The sequence below is a fragment of the Hippichthys cyanospilos genome, chromosome 16 (assembly GCF_059441005.1).
Source record: "Hippichthys cyanospilos isolate Australia breed blue-spotted pipefish chromosome 16, RoL_Hcya_1.0, whole genome shotgun sequence".
Lineage (NCBI taxonomy): Eukaryota > Metazoa > Chordata > Actinopteri > Syngnathiformes > Syngnathidae > Hippichthys > Hippichthys cyanospilos.
This window is the reverse complement of record NC_142384.1, coordinates 13281343-13297378: the sequence shown is the minus strand read 5'-3', so window position 1 is coordinate 13297378 and position 16036 is coordinate 13281343. Positions and strand designations below refer to the sequence as shown.

Here is a 16036-nt window from a genome sequence, read left to right as displayed (position 1 = left end):
CATCAAAATCAGAAGGCAAAAGGCTTTGGCGGTGGCCTCAATCTACATGGGGGGAGGTGGGTTAATACTTTATTTCCTTTTCCTGTCAAAGAAATATGGATTGGCCCTCCATGGGCTGCAGCTGACGCCTTTACAGAGAGGGAGGAGGAGAGAACTGCGCTTTAACAACGTGACTGGAGCCGGAGAACAGGGGAGGAGAGGAGAGGAGAAGAGAGGAGAGGAGGGAGGTTCAGCTCGGTTCAATGAAGCCAATACAATACAAGAACGACCCCTACTGGTCGTTAGGCAAACTGCTTCTTGCACCTGCGGCTAAAACTCTTTTGGAGACCTAAAAAAAAAAATCTAGCACCGTTCTCGGTGCGTTTGCGACACGTTGAAAGGGAGTAAAATCAAATATCGGAGATGATAATGTGTTTGTGGATTAGAAAGTAAGGGGCGACATGACGATACTGACAACGACGCTTTGGATGCTATGTGCGAACAAAAGTTGTTCGTGCAAGATCCAAGCAACTCATTTTGATGGAGAATTGGGAAATGTATCATTTCCTTGGTTTTCATTGGGTGTTCATCAATATTTTTTTAGTACAGCAAATGTTATCGAGTTGGGCGATTCACACGTCGTAAATGAATGAGGAGGAATTTGCGCAGCCATACGTGAGATGTCTACTTTTGATTTGACATTTTCAGACAGATGCTCATTGATTTAACGCGACTATTGATGTGCAGGTAGCCTACAAGGGCTGTTACATTGATGCGCCTCAAAACCAGCCTGCGCTCCCCTCACTGCGCAACTGGATAAAATATGAGCTAATTAGAGCGTATAGCAGAGACATTTTTATTATAACCGTTATTACGAGTGCCTATGCACCACTTGTCGTTTCAGATTCGGTTGAATTCAAATTAGGCTGTGTAGTGTGTGTGCCGCACTTTGGCTCGGGGACGCCTGCGAGGAACCCGCAGAGCGCATCAGCAACGCGGGGGGGAGAAACGTGTATCCCCACCATGCAACATTTGGAGAAAAATAATAACTACTTACAACATCTCCCTTCCACAGAGCTCCAAAATAGTAGCGTGAGATGACATTGCAACAGTCCCCTCTTTCCTGCGAGAAAGCCTCGGATGGTGCTCACTCTCCAACACTGCACAGCAGGGGTGCAAACAAACCAGCCGATATCTGGAGAGCAATAATTTCCACCGTGTCCTCCCAAAACGAGAAGAATTGAGTGGAATTCCACGCTTTGCTCACTTTGTGACGGCGCTGCAGCAAAGAACATCAATGTTGTAGTAATCCAATCTTTATTGTGCGTGCGCCTGCGGCTGATTCTCCACTGCAATCTCTGCCGGCCCCGCGCATGGTGGGGGCTCAAGCAGCCTCTATAAGATCTCGGCTCTCGGTTATCCAGTCATTGCCGTCCCGGGGCTGAGGAGAAGGAAAAGGCAGGCTGGACGCGCGCATTCGTGGACCAGCAGAGAGCTCCTGCAGCCTGCAGAGCGTGCTTGCATGGGACCCGCTTTCTCTGGCGCTCTCGCCCCCCCCCCCCCCCCCCCCCCCCCACCCCTCCCGTTCTCTCTCACTACCTCGTCGTGCACGTTTATGTTTATGTGATGTGTGCACTGAATGTGCTCTGGTGCGTGAGTCTTTTCCTCCACGAGCGCTCACTGCAGATACGGAGGCAGCTGGACTCTTGGTGGCTCTCCAGCCCTCTTCTCCTAAAGCTCCTTCAGGATGAGGAGAGTTGAGCGAATCGCACAACGGTCATGCTCTTTTCGCACAAGCATCCTTTCTTTTTCAGTGATGGAAAAAGCGCCGCGTCTTGTGGGAATTTTTCAAGAGTCGATCGAGATGGAAAGTGGAGCACATGAGCGGAGCTGATAAATGGTGCAAAGAAGCAATGGTGCATAGAAATAGGATCAATGCTGATGAAAGTCAACTACTCCATCTTGAGCTATGAGGACCGACCATGCGGGGCTGGAAGGATGAATGGGTGATGATTAAAACGATGGAGAAAAAAAAACTAATGCAAGACGTAAATATTCTATTGTGTTAAAATTTGATCTTTTATCTCCCTTTTTTTTCCAAATCCTCCCCAAATTGTTCCACCATATGTCTAATTATTATTGTGGATGTGTTTGCTGCATGGGAATCAATGCTGAACTCTGAACTGAAGCCTTGGGCACAAAATAACCCAATTTGGGCCAATACGTACAATACTAACTCCAACCCTCAATTTGACTGAACTTTCTGGGTTGTTTTATTTAAAAAAAAAAAAAAAAAAAAAAAAAACATTTGGGTCAGTCCTTTTCTGACCCAAAATTGAGTTTTTTTTTTTAACTCATCTGATTGTAGGATGCAGTCATATACTTATAATGCCTAACAATGAGAATATATTAAAGGGAGGTCCCAGTGTTTCACCATTTTAAAAAGTAGAGAAGGGGGGGGGGGGGGGGGGGTGCTATGGATTTCAAAACAACATTTTAATGAAAATGAATAAAACGAAAAATCCAAAAACTTCACTCTGAAAATGGCTGGGTCAAAAATAACACAATTAAGGCTCTAAAAACAACCAATACAACATGGGTCAAGTTAACCCAACTAGTGCACAACAACACAGAAGGTATGGTCAAATTGACCCCCATTTTTAAACACATTCAGTAATTGGGCTACTTTTACCCAACCTTTTTGTTTAATTGTTGGGTCATTTTCTTTTTGACCCAACAGTTCAAAAACAGTTGTCAGTGTACAACATCATTTTCTATAGGTCATCAAATTAATCAACAGACGCAAATTTGAAATTCATCTTCAAGTGAAACCTAAAAAATGTTTTACTTCATTTGTTTTCCTAACTAAATGTTGGGTAAAAACAACAACAACAACAACAACCCAATATTGAGTCAAAACTGGGCCAACCGCTATTTGGGTAAATTTTCCTTTGTCAAAGAATGGGGTCAATGACTCATGTGGTTGCTGATCCCTTATTGAACTCAATTATGGGTCAACATAGAACTAGGGTGTTATTTTTCACAAAACACCCCAGAGATTTGGGTCCAACTTACCCAAATATTGGGTTGGTCCGATTTTTGAGGTTTTTTTTTTTTTTTTAATCCCATATTTTTCCTTCTTTAGCAAATTCTTTTTCGATTTAACAGTTGAAAAAAAAATCTTTTATTTATTTTTGACCATTTTTGTTAACTTTTTTTAGAGTTAACATGTCTTTACACCCTGCGGGAATAAGAAGCCTAAAGGGAATGATTAAAAGGTCAGGTACCTTTGTCACCGCAGTCGCAACATTAGCACTGCCCACATTACAACAGTTGCGATAACCGCCTACAAACACACAAACTGCATGGGGTAAATTCATAATAAAAGCCCCATCGTGATATTAAAAGAAACTAAAGGTTTTGAAACATCACTCTAGCTCATTGCAGGGGTTCACAAACCACATTATAGCTTAGCAATGGAAAAATATTCAAGCCTGGCCATCCAAACAGGATCACAGCTGCATGCGCTATAAAGGTCATTTACCCCATCTCGATATTAGTAGTCGACCGCACAGTGACAGAAATGGGCTTTTAAAAATAGCCTGGAAAATACCGCAAAAGAGCTACGCCCAGTGATTTGTCCGCTTAATACACCCAAGAAGCAACATCGCCCATTAACTGACAAGTGTAAATATATTCATGTAATGAGTAACGATTAGTTGGAGTCACTTTTGGGCAGAGGCTCAGCGTCTTTTTTTATTTCATCATTTCTACCTACTTAGTTCCTTCTCAATTTACTAAATACATGTGACCCGTTTTGGCAAAAGGCTCCACATGTTGGAGGATAAAATTCCGCGTAAATGACACTTAGAGCTTACATTTGAGATTCCTCAAAAACACCCATTTTTAAGATCTCATTTTTTTTTTATTTCACAGCTGCCAAAAGATTAAAATTAAACGCAAACAAGGGATTAGTAGACAATGTGCAATGTTCCTAATATTTTATCTGACTAGCTAGCTCGCGCATCCAATTAACTGTCAACAAATAAGCCAGAGATCCTTGCCTCAAACATTATTTCTTTACATAAATGCAATTAGCAAATAATAAATGTCGAAAATACACCATAAAGATCCCCCCTAACACAAAACCAAACAAAAGATTGCAACACGCATTCCATTGTGTTGTTTATAATGTTGTCATCATGGGAAGCGTACACTGGCAAATGTCATTCATTATCCAAACTGCTTATCCTCTCGAAACATAACTATCATCAGCTTTCTTTCTATTTCTACTTTTAATCTCGATGTATTCAAGTTACATCACAAACACGAGGGCCACTCTGCTCTGTTGTATTTACAAGCAAGCGTGCTCCTCTCTCTGAAGGAGATTGACAATATATTAAATTGTTTTTTTGAGTTACCATGTATTATATATCAATTTAAAGGAAACTCGTGTTGATTCAGAATTTATCAACAATTCAATTTTCATTTTTGGACAGATGAGTACCTTTTGATTTGAACCCACTACTTATGCTTTCACCTCTAACAAACAGGGAGCCGGCTGGGGTCCTATTGGCAATGGATATTTAATATGAAAGAGAACTATTCATGATTGGATTAATCGTTGCACCTCAACACAACATTATGACCAAAACTCAATACGTGAGACGCAATACTCCATTCAAATGTATTGCAAAGACACTGCTGTGTCCATCTCATTGAGGTTATCGCATGATATAAATGTCCGGTGCTGGACAAGGAGTATTTATATGTATATGACTGCATATATATTTGAATTTGTCTGTGTGTAACAGCAGCAAATGCGCCTGTGTGTGTGTTCATGTATGGGAGTGCATAACATACGGTGTCAGTGGGAGTTCGGGTGTTCCCAGGTTACCAAACAGCTGTCTGGGAGATGGAATGGCCGTAAGGGCTTTGCAATGTGCACACACACACACACACACACACACCCACGCAGAATTACAACCACATTTTCTCCAAGGCACTAATGTGATGAATCAATTACTATTTAATCTCTCTCTTTTATACACAAAAGGTAGCCAACAAAACAGTTTGCTGAAAACAATACGCACACAATATTGCTATGCATCTATCTCCTATTCTATTCTATTCTATTCTATTCTATTCTATTCTATTCTATTCTATTCTATTCTATTCTATAGAATAAAGGGAAGAAGGTTGCTCGGGGCCAGATGTGGACAGGCAGTTAAGTGCATGGCACGGCACTTTGGGGATCCCGGTTGATGTCACCAAACGGCAGAGGGGGGATGCGTAATGGAGCATCATGCACTCGGACCCACTGCTGTGGTGTCCTTGAGCAAGCCGCCAATCCCCTAAAGTGCTCTGAAACACTCAAGACGCAGCTCCAAGTAAAAAGGTACAAAAGTTGATATTCACGTGAGCCAAACCAAGCAGAAACAAACGCTTCCAGGCCGTCAGAATATCCGGGATTGAAGTTTCAGCACCGGACAGCGACAGCTTTGGGCGGAAGCAGAAAACCGCTTGTCATCGCAGACAGCGCCCCCAAGCAACAGAGCATCACTCATTGGGGGCGCAAAAGAAAGATTTGGCACTTACGACACCACGGGCGGTGTCGCGGCGAAAAAGAAGCGATCTGGGCTTCTGTGCCAGCTGATGTTGAAGCAAGTCTCAATGCAGACTTAGTTTAAGGTTTCTCGTTAACCCATTCCACGTCAACGCACACAAACTGCCCGTGGAATTCTCTTCAATTTGCCCGATTTTTCCATTTTTTTCAAATGAAAGAATACCAAGCATGAGCCTTAAATGTTTATTTTTTTCTATGTTTTGGCCTTTCAAATGTTCAGTGCCACGCCCACCTTTAGGGTTACACATTGCACGTTTTTTTTGAGCTGTATTAGGAGGCCTTCGCCTTTTTTTCTAAGGTGGGCAGGAACCTGAAAATTGCTACATATTCTGGCCCAATCAAAATATTTACTCCAAACTATCACAGGTTTACTATTTTGAGCTATATTAACCATTTGAAAGTGAATTTTTGAGGGACGCGATACGTTTTCTTAACATTTGGGGTTCCATATAAAAAATGTTTCTTGTTGTTTTCAACAAATCTTTCATCATATATGGAATCTCTACGATGTAATCCAAGCGTTTCAAGGAACCCAAGACCTTGGTGGAGGTGCGGGAGAGGTCTAAATATGGCAATGTGACAAAATTAACATTTTGTTGGCCATGCAGGCACTTGATAATGGGCATCAATTTTATACAGCAGCCGCTTTTCATCAGCAAATAAAAACTGACTATCCAATGCAACTATGAATTAAGGCTTTGCATATGGTACTACTTTTGCCTATTTTCTGAAATATCCTAAATCCAGAGTGTAAGTTAACTGTTGTTTTAACAGTTTTAACAAATATGGCTCCAAATGCAGTATGCAATTAAGGGGCTGTAAAGAAAACCGTTTAAGCTAGGAGGCTCTTCGAGCAGCAAAAATAAACACCTAAGGAAATGTTTTTGAATGATAAGAAAAGAAAAATCAATAGATTATCTTACCTCATATTCAAAACATTGGTAATTATGTGTATACAATATACACATACAAAGTAGAGTTCACAGCTAAGAAAATCAGTGGGCTAGAGAAATGTTAGTTCTTCATAGAGGCTAAATATATAGTATGCCAGTGAGTATTGTTACAGTGAATGTCTACAGGTGTTGCTGCAGCATTTGTGTTCAATTGGCCACTGCTCAAGGGGTAATAATAACTATCAAAATGTCGCTGATGTGAATTTAGCTATGAAAATATATGGCTGGTAAGAATGAACACGTCATGAAAAATTCTAGACTGTACTATTTGGTACTACTTTTGGAAAAACAGATTTTCGGTGATGTTTTGAGATGATGGTGTTCAGAGCATTATACGCGTTGTGAAGTGCAAGTGCAGCCTGGAAACTACAGTAGGTGTAAGGCTTGTGTGAAGAGGAGATAAGGATGCAGACACATACACGATGGAGATGGGTATGAGCCAATCTTTTAAAGTCACACTTCAAAGAAAGTTTAAGCCCAAAAGAGAGATTCTTCTTTAATGGACACTGCTGAAGTCAGCCTCATCAGTTAAGCTCTGAGTAGTGTCAGATATGAGAGAGCTGAGCTGCATTTCAAATCAGCACTTTGCCTGCTAGCAAGACCTGATGCCCATCACAGACACTGAGTGTTAATCATATATATATATATATATATATATATATATATATATATATATATATATATACATATATATATATACATATATATATATATACATATATATACATATATATATATATACATATATATACATATATATACATATATATATATATACATATATATACATATATATACATATATATATATATACATATATATACATATATATACATATATATACATATACATATATATACATATATATACATATACATATATATACATATATATACATATATATATATATATATATATACATATATATATATATATATATATATATATATATATATATATATATATATATATACAAATTTAAACAAAAACATTTAGAAACACATGTTGAACGCTGTTTCTCGGCACTGAAGCATCTCAAAACTTTTGCTAGAAACACAACCAGCATGAGCCTCCATGTACACGGAATGAGAATGATGAACCTTAAAAGCACAGACAAATTGCTCAACAGAGCCATTGAAGTGTTCTTCAAAGAAGAAAGTAGGACGGATTTTACCTTCAAATAATGAGGCTCTGTGCGATGAACACTGTTGAGTGTTCATTTGTGCTTTAAATAGGTTATTAATGTTTATTAGTTATTCAATCAACAGTAAAAAAAAAAAATGTAAGAAATATTAAATACATATTGATTTTAAAAGCTCTGGTAATTAGATGTTGCTGGATTTGTCTGATACAATGTATATGCGTGAACGCTCGAGCCCTGGTGTCATATTGATGTTATTCTGAAGCAACATTAATTTGGTAGGGAAAATATTACGTCACTGAAGGCACAGGGTTGAAACGCTTGGCAGCCACTGCAACAATGTACTCTATTTATGTGTGAAATTACATAAAATAAGCAGCAACAAGCCTGACATTATATTTGATGCCACATATAATGCAAAATATGACCAAAAACAAACCATAATGAATCAAGATTAGATATACCTAAAATCATGACAGCGCAACACGTTTACCAAACCACAATTCAACGTATGTCACAACTGCCCAATTACTTTAAAAAGTGCCAATAACTAAGATTTTATTTAGTCTTTTTTTTTGTAAAACATGTATACAACACGTTGAATATTTTGCTGAAATCACGTTTAAATGCTAAATTATATGTTCCTCAATTATCTATCTTCCTGATTGGACGATTAAATGGCGCCATCTAGCGTTCAAGAAAATTCCTGCAGTGGAATTATTACAGTTCGGGTGACACAAACTTTTCATGACCACAATCATGACTTCACTTTCACCTCGTTTTAATCTACAAACAGGACCACACCATTCCATTCATTGGAAGTTTAAAAAAAAAAAAAACCGAGGGTGCACACACAGATTTGCAGCGGTTTCAACCGCAGAAGGAAAAAAATATACTCACCAGTGAGGAGACTGCAGTCAATGCAGGAAGCACCAAACAGGAAGTGAAACACCATCACCATTTAGGGCCTCTCGAATGAGGCACCTTTATAGAAGTCAGGTGACTGAATTTGTATTTTATGAAACATTGTCTATTTATGTAGCATTTGGTATTATATTGAAATCATTAGGATTAAAAAGCTCCCCGTTCTTAAATTAAGCATATACTACTGTATGTGTTAAACATGACATCCATTCAACTACACAAAGATGATATAATTAAAGTCCTTAGGATTTCATTAAATGCACCATGCAATGCATTATGTGAACCACATTTTCCTTTTAATTAAAAAAATGCATTTAGATTGACTGTTAACCTCTGCCGTTTGCAGGAAATGAGTACCAAGCCAGCGAATAATGAAAATTCACATAGAAGTGGCACCTATTGAAATGTATCGAGATGAAATAAACACGATTTTATTCATTACAATTTATAAACTTCATCTGCCGATTCATGGGAAATCCGTATTTTTTTTTTGCCAAAAATCAGCCCCTTTAAATGACGTGTTCTACATATACACGAGTGAATCTAAAAAATAAAGTAATATTAAAAGATAACGCAGACAAAATATTTCATTTAAATGAAAAAAAAACCTTGTATTTTTTTCTTTATTTGACAGGGAACATCTTCCAGGACAATGAGGCCATCACACAGTAATCATCAAAGATAGAGCATGGAGAGTGCCTCCACTGGCCTTTCCTCTCTCAGTCCTTCATTGGTGGAAAGAACTTTATTGCAGACTTTCTCAAGACACCAACTCCCCTCTTTATAAGGCCTGGGGGTTTAGGGGTGCCTGGACCAGCCACTCAAAGGATTCAATAGGGAGAAGAAAGACAACAAGACACACGGTTTGTCCCATTCAAATTTGCAAAAATTTCAGCGCGTCCGAAACCTTGTTGTATTGAAGATCATCATCTTCTCTATGAGGCTAAATCATTGTCAAACCAGAACAATGTAGCATAACATTGCTATAGGCTTTTACAGACCATAAGGGATTAGGCTATTCCTACGTCAAATATATAATGTATCAAGTCTTCAGTTCTAATATGTTGAGAGTAGTAGGAGGAAAAGCTAAAGTGAAAAAAAAGGTTCACCTTAACAATTAAAGACTGTTGGTTCTGATCTCCCGGAGCAACAGGTCTCGCTATAAAACTGTATAATGACGAGGTGTCCTCATACAGCAACCACCCAGTATTGCATTGGACAATAAAGAAGAGGGTCTTGTTTTAATTAGTTCTATGGAAGATACCAATTAATTAGAGCCCAGTGCTTAGGTAGTCTACATATGGAAACAGTTGCAAATATTAAAAGCTCTAAAACATCAAGATAATTCTTTCCCAAAGTTTTTTTTCTTTTTCTAAATTAGAACATGCAATTGTCCTAGACTGGTTCCTCAAAAACAGGAGTTAAATACTGAGATCCAAAGATCTGTAAAAAGTTAAAAAAAAAAAAAAGATGCAGTCACTCTAGCCAACTAAGAAGTTGCTTATGGCAAAATGTAGATTAGACTGGACTGCAATAGGTCCAAACAAAGACTTAAGACCTCGCATGAGCCACAATCTGTGCAAGAAGACATGAAAACAAAACAGGACGTTTGGCAGAAAGCAACAAGTCAGAATCCATCGACTACATTTCTTGAGATCATATTCCAATAGTCCAGGAGCCATTTTGTTTTCTTATACATACATATAAACTGAAGAAATGAAAGTTACACCAAAAGCAAATGAGCCATGGGCACATAGCGTAGACTAACAATTACAATATGACTTCATCTTTTCTTCCCATTTTGGAAGCCAGATCATTTTTTTTTTTACGTTTAGAACACGACAGGAGTGGACAGCAATGGAATAGTAGATGATTCGATAGTCATCCATCACACTTAAAACCTTCCAAAAGATGAACCCAATTAAATTCCAAATTTTAAGGCATCATTAGAAGTATTTTTTTTCATTTCTAAACGAGCAAGATGGTGGTCCAAATGACGAAATAAAAACACACTGTACGATGGTATTGAAACTCTTTCCATATGCGATTATCACTAATTATGCTTATAAAACTAACAATGGATTGTTTTTTTCCTCAAATTAACTTTCAAATATTCTTCTTGCTTGTGTGACGGAGGACAAAGTGAAATATTATACAGTATATACATATTGTGCTTTGCCATGTACTGTATGGCTTAAAATGGTGTTAGTCAGTTTGTTTGACTGCCATTTTTTTTTTGCGGCCATTGCGTCCAAAATGTTGTTTCAACGTGTTCTAAAGCTTGAAGTCGAATATCGAAAAACAAATAAGTCAACTAAGATGGACTACTTTTGTAGCAACAGAAGCATCATTGCGAGTCCTGCTCCAACATACTCCACAAACACGCTGCACTGAAAATGCTGTATTTCGCCACCGAACCCTCAACATATTTCAAATCCCGTTCGAGTTCATCAATAAATATAGCATTTTCAAGTAAACAATACGTCACCACTACAAATTCAAGTCGCATCCGTCTCGGTTCCCGTTACGCCCATCCGAAGGATGCGTTTCTCACTCGCTTTCTCTGCTTACAATAAAACAAGTGGAATTTAAGCCTGAGCGTTCGGAGAAATATACAGTACGTTACGCTGCCGCCGGCCACCATCTGCATGCAGAAGGCCAGAAGTATCATAAACTGCCAATCCTCCTGTAAAAAATGTATACTATAGTTCTGACGATATGTATGAACATAAGAGTGTGGTGGTGTGGATTACTATGTTCTCCATGTATGTATAAATATATAGTAATATTATTGCACTCTGGCTACACATATCTAGTGAGTACGTTTGGTTGTCTTTAGATGTACAGAAACACTTCATGGGGTCACAGCTGATTCAGCAGGACGGCTCAGTGATGCAACAGACAAGTTCAAACTTGATAGGAGGTTCATGGGTTTATTTATTTAGTCTGTTGTGTTAAAGCTCCACAAAAGAGAAATTAATTTGATGATGCAAAAGGAGAGTACATTTTTAGCATAATTGGAACATTAGGGCTAATTAATTCCCGATTACAAGATACGGAGATTTTTTTTTATAATCCACGTCTGTTAAAGTTGTACAAAACTTAGAAAAGTTTTGCATATCTCACACGACTGCAGCTCAGTGAGTAATTTCACAAGTTTTGTTTTTTCTTTGGTTTATTTTCTGTGGTCGCTTGAAATCAGCACAAAGGTGTACTGGCAAATTGCGGATCATAGGACAGGAAATGGAAGCAGTTGAAACCTAGAATATTGAATAATTTTAATTTTTATGGCGGTTAGATATTAAACTGTTGTTTCAAAATGACATCATTTTTTGTCTTTAAAATTGAAGGGTTCTTTTTTTCCCTCCATTCCAGGTAAACACGGAAATACTGGTGCGAACAAATCAGAGCTCGAACAGCATTCAGCAATTGGCAGTACTTTTACGTTTAATAGATAAAATAAAGATTTCAACATGTTTACCAAAACCTGTTTTGTTCTGATGTAGAATTTAAATGTGCTGTCAAGCGATTACAATTTTTTTTTAACTTTTTCAAATTTTCTACAAATTTTGTAAGACAGTTACGTGAGAAAAATCATGGAATTAATCAAAAAAATCAAAAAATCTATATATTGTTTCAAAGACTAGCTCTAAACTACCAAATCTGACTCGTCATTACAGGCATTTTTTTCTTATAGTCTTCTCATAGAGACGATTTTCAAAACTTTTCTGTTATAGGTTTAACGATTAACTCCAGCAGCAGTTGCGATTCCCCATGGTTTGACTTGAGTCTGGTGTTTTCTTCATATGGTACGCCAAAGATGTAAAACGAATACGGCGTTTGAGTATACACACCTACTATATTTGAGATTAATTTTTTTGCTGCTTCCTTCCATCCAAAACGTGTACAGTGTAGAATTTCCGATAAATTCGACTTGCATCACTGAGCCCGCTCTTGAAGCCTGCAATCAAGACACCAACTACATAAGTTTGAGACAAAACTACAGAAATACACCACATACATATGATTCTCTTATTTGTAAAAAATAGAAAAATAAAACGAAATCCTCTGTCGCCCTAAGGAGGAAAACGTGCCTCCACCATTCCTCTCCCGCTCCGGGTTTTCAAAGGAAACGTACATTCACAAGAGGATAACGGAGGAAAAATAAGCAACTTGAAATGCAAACTCGTGTGCAAAAAACACTTTAGATCTCTATAAAAATATGTGCATATGTATAGAGCTATTTTAATCTGACCGAATAAAGTATTTTCTTTATTTACACTGCACAGATACACAGAAAAACGTACACTACAGCTCTGTCCTGCTCCCCCTCTCGGTCAAGAAAGAGGCGTAAGAAAAACATGGCGACGACGACGACGGCAGACGTAGGAAAACGTACAAAGACTCATTCGGACGCACACACGGATACGCACGCACCTGCTCGGATCAATGTGATCAAGGAGCAGAGGAGGGGCAAGCAGAACTTCTGTAGAAAACCTGAAGTTGCATATCCCACAATCCCGCCCCACGCTTGCGCTTCATAAACCACCTCCTGTAAAGGTCAGAGGTTGTCAGCCAGACGCTGCTTCCTGATTGGCTCACGTGGGTGCAGACAGTGCATCAAAAAAAAAGAAAAAGAAAACTTTGGCTACAGAGTTAGGTGGCTTTAGTCCTTCGCTTTTCGGTGCCGCCGATCCGGATTCCGGACGGATCCGGTGTTTGCGATTCTGTGATAGGTGGGTTGTCTATCTGCCCGTCGGGGGATGGTAAAAACAAACCAATCCCTCTCTCAAAGAAACTCTTCCCAATACTCCTGAGGTCAACATGTTCTCCGGCTCGGGAGATTTTGGAACGATTCGATCCCTCGCCCTGATGTTCATTGGGCGGTCCTCCGGTTCTTTGCGGTGAATCCAGCACCGGTTCCCAGTTGGGCGTCGAAAGGTGAAGCGCACGGCGCCGGATCTGCGTCCGACAAGCATCTGGACTGCGGTTGGTCGAAAGTGAATTGGGGTAAGGGGATGCGGTCCCGCGAGTGGGCGGAGTTCCTGGCGGCGGGCGAGACGGGGCGCGTCTGCGCGAAAGGCCTCGGGACCAGAGGTGCGTGAGGCTGGATGAAGATGTTGGGGCTGATGGGGATCGGGGGGTGCGCAGAGGCCGACGGGAGCGGAGGCGTGTACGCGGGTGAGGGCGTGGAGCTCTGCGAGCGCGTTTGAATCGGTGCGTGGACGGGCGTGAGCGCCCGATGCATCGGCGAGCGCGGCTGAGGATCGGCGAAGACGTCTTGCTTGTTGGACTGCGCGTGCGCCGTCAAGTCGTAAGACGGCGTCCTTCGTCTCAGCATCATGCTGCAGTCCGCCAGTTTTGGGGGCGAGGGCGGGGGCTCTCTTTCTGAAGGCGGGTGGATGGATATGCAAGGGGGGCTGGTTTTCTTCTTCCGGTGTCCACCTCCCACTGACTGCACCCTCATTGGGAAACTGCCCTTCCCTTTGTGAAGCTCCACCTTAAAGTGTCGGTCATCGCTCGCGGCGCCGTCTTGCGGGAGGCACACCTCAATGGAGTGGCGGCGATGGTCGTCCAGGTAACCGGCGGACAGCAACGACGGCTTTTGCGGGTCAGCGCCGAAGCCCTTCCTAAAGTCCCGGTCTTTCAATTCCGCTCCCAGCAGGCTCCTGGACGACGGCCGAGGTAACGAAGAGGAGGGAGGGGATGAGGCGGAGTCGGTGTATGGCGAGAGGGAGTGGCTTCGACCCGTTTTGCTACTGCTGTCCCGTCCGCCTCCTAGTTCAGCAATCTGCCTGCGGCGAGCCAAACTGGTGATGTGACACACCTCCTCATCAGCCGGGTCGAAAAGCGAGGCGGCGGAGGGCGGTCGGGGCCGATGGAGGCTGGCGGTGCGCAATGGGAAGCGCGGAGAGCGAGGCGGCGGGAGGAGAAGGGAGGGGGAGGACGGGGGAGGAGGGAGAGAGGCCGGGGACGACAGTAAAGAAGGAAGGGGAGACGGAGACGGGGGAGGCAGTGGAAATGGAGAAGGGGGGCAGGGTGGGAGGGAAAGAGTTGAGGGGGAGGAGGGAGGGGGAGGAGGCAGAGGAGAGGGGGCGGGGTTAGGGGGTGGACGCGATGAAGGGGACGGAAGAGGAAGGTGGACGGGGTTCGGCCTCTCTTGTTGCTCACAAGTTTGGACTTCCACAGAATCCACTTTGACTGCCACCTGCAAAATCAAATCCAGGTTTACGTGCTAGCAATATTAAGAGCAACAAATTGCTTTTATATGGAATCACATTTGTGCCATTTTTGGTTTAAAAAAAAACTGGAATGAGTGCAGCCCTGCAAATTGGGTCTTTCCCCTGATGATGATTGCATTTTTTATTTTTAAAGCCCTTTTTAAAAATAGGCGCAATCTGCAACCTCAGAACCTGGACCATTCCAAACAAGACACCCTTTAGCACTTTCAAGACAACAACTAGTGAGCCTCTCTCACCTGTCTGCGCAGAGCCCGAGGAGAGGGGTGGGGCGTGGGCGGGGCAATGCGAGGCAGATTGACTGAAGGGAGCAGCCGCGGGTGCACAGGGGAAACATCAGGAACCTGCAGCAGAGCGCGACTCTCACACGGCTGCGACCGGACAGACGTCAGTGAACCTGATGGGAAAAGTTTGGTTAGTGTTGTTTTGCTTTACCTTTTTAACACCATGACTTTTCTGCATTTCAATAAACAATTTCTGACTTTCCCTTAGTAATCAACTAGTTAATCCCAAATGAAGCTTCACGAAGCACTTGTGATATTTTATACTCCTTTAGATGTCACTCCTGGTGGCTAGTGCAGTAAAAATGAAAGCATTTCCACTGCTCACGCATTCATCTTTAAATGAAGAGGTCCGTTTGTTGAATAAAAACATCTCACAAGTGCTTCATCTATCTTGATATTCCCATCACTACTATTTAATCTAAAAAGACCACATTTGAGTATAATTTAAAAGTAAAAATTTTGACTTAAAGAGCAAAAATCCAAGTGTAAATTTAACTGTTTAAACTGGAGTAAAATGTACTCTAGAAATGTACTGTGTACCTAATAGACAACCAGCCACTGATCCAAAACTTTTTTTTTTCTAGTCACAGAACAGATCCGTTACCTGTATGTTGGTCCTGAGCACCGACGTCCACTTCCTCCAGAGGGTAAGGAGCGCTAGCAGGTCTCACAGGTCGGAACATGTAGCTGTCGTTAGGTAGAGAATGCATCCTGGATACTGACATCTTCTCAGATGCTTGCTCAGCATTCACGTCGCACTTCACCTCTTCTTCCTACAGAGGGAGACAAAGACCACTTGTTAAATGATATTAGCTGTTGCCGGTTGAGTCCTACTTCATGAGAACTAAGACATTTCAAAGCGAACCCAAAAAATCTTTTCTTGCTTGACG

General features: G+C 41.0%; 2 protein-coding genes across 3 annotated transcripts in view; both read right to left on the bottom strand.

The window, feature by feature from the left end:
- The window catches only part of grin2aa (glutamate receptor, ionotropic, N-methyl D-aspartate 2A, a), a 114121-nt gene extending 105513 nt beyond the window's left edge, over window positions 1-8608 (bottom strand). Inside the window, exon 1 of one of the 2 annotated variants that reach the window (XM_088436604.1) lies at window positions 8600-8608. The gene's annotated coding sequence lies outside the window, so the exon portion shown is untranslated. Of the gene's footprint in view, window positions 1-1036; window positions 1301-8599 lie in introns of those variants that run through there. The other variant, XM_088436603.1, reaches the window with a different exon arrangement.
- A 600-nt stretch (window positions 8609-9208) lies between these two features.
- Window positions 9209-16036, bottom strand: part of cacna1ha (calcium voltage-gated channel subunit alpha1 Ha) — a 34124-nt gene continuing 27296 nt past the window's right edge. Inside the window, exons 34-36 of the mRNA XM_088436615.1 lie at window positions 15751-15919; window positions 15102-15259; window positions 9209-14831 (exon numbers count right to left, since the gene is read on the bottom strand). Coding sequence (XP_088292741.1) covers window positions 13500-14831; window positions 15102-15259; window positions 15751-15919 — 1659 coding nt within the window. The 3' untranslated portion in view covers window positions 9209-13499. The remainder of the gene's footprint in view (window positions 14832-15101; window positions 15260-15750; window positions 15920-16036) is intronic.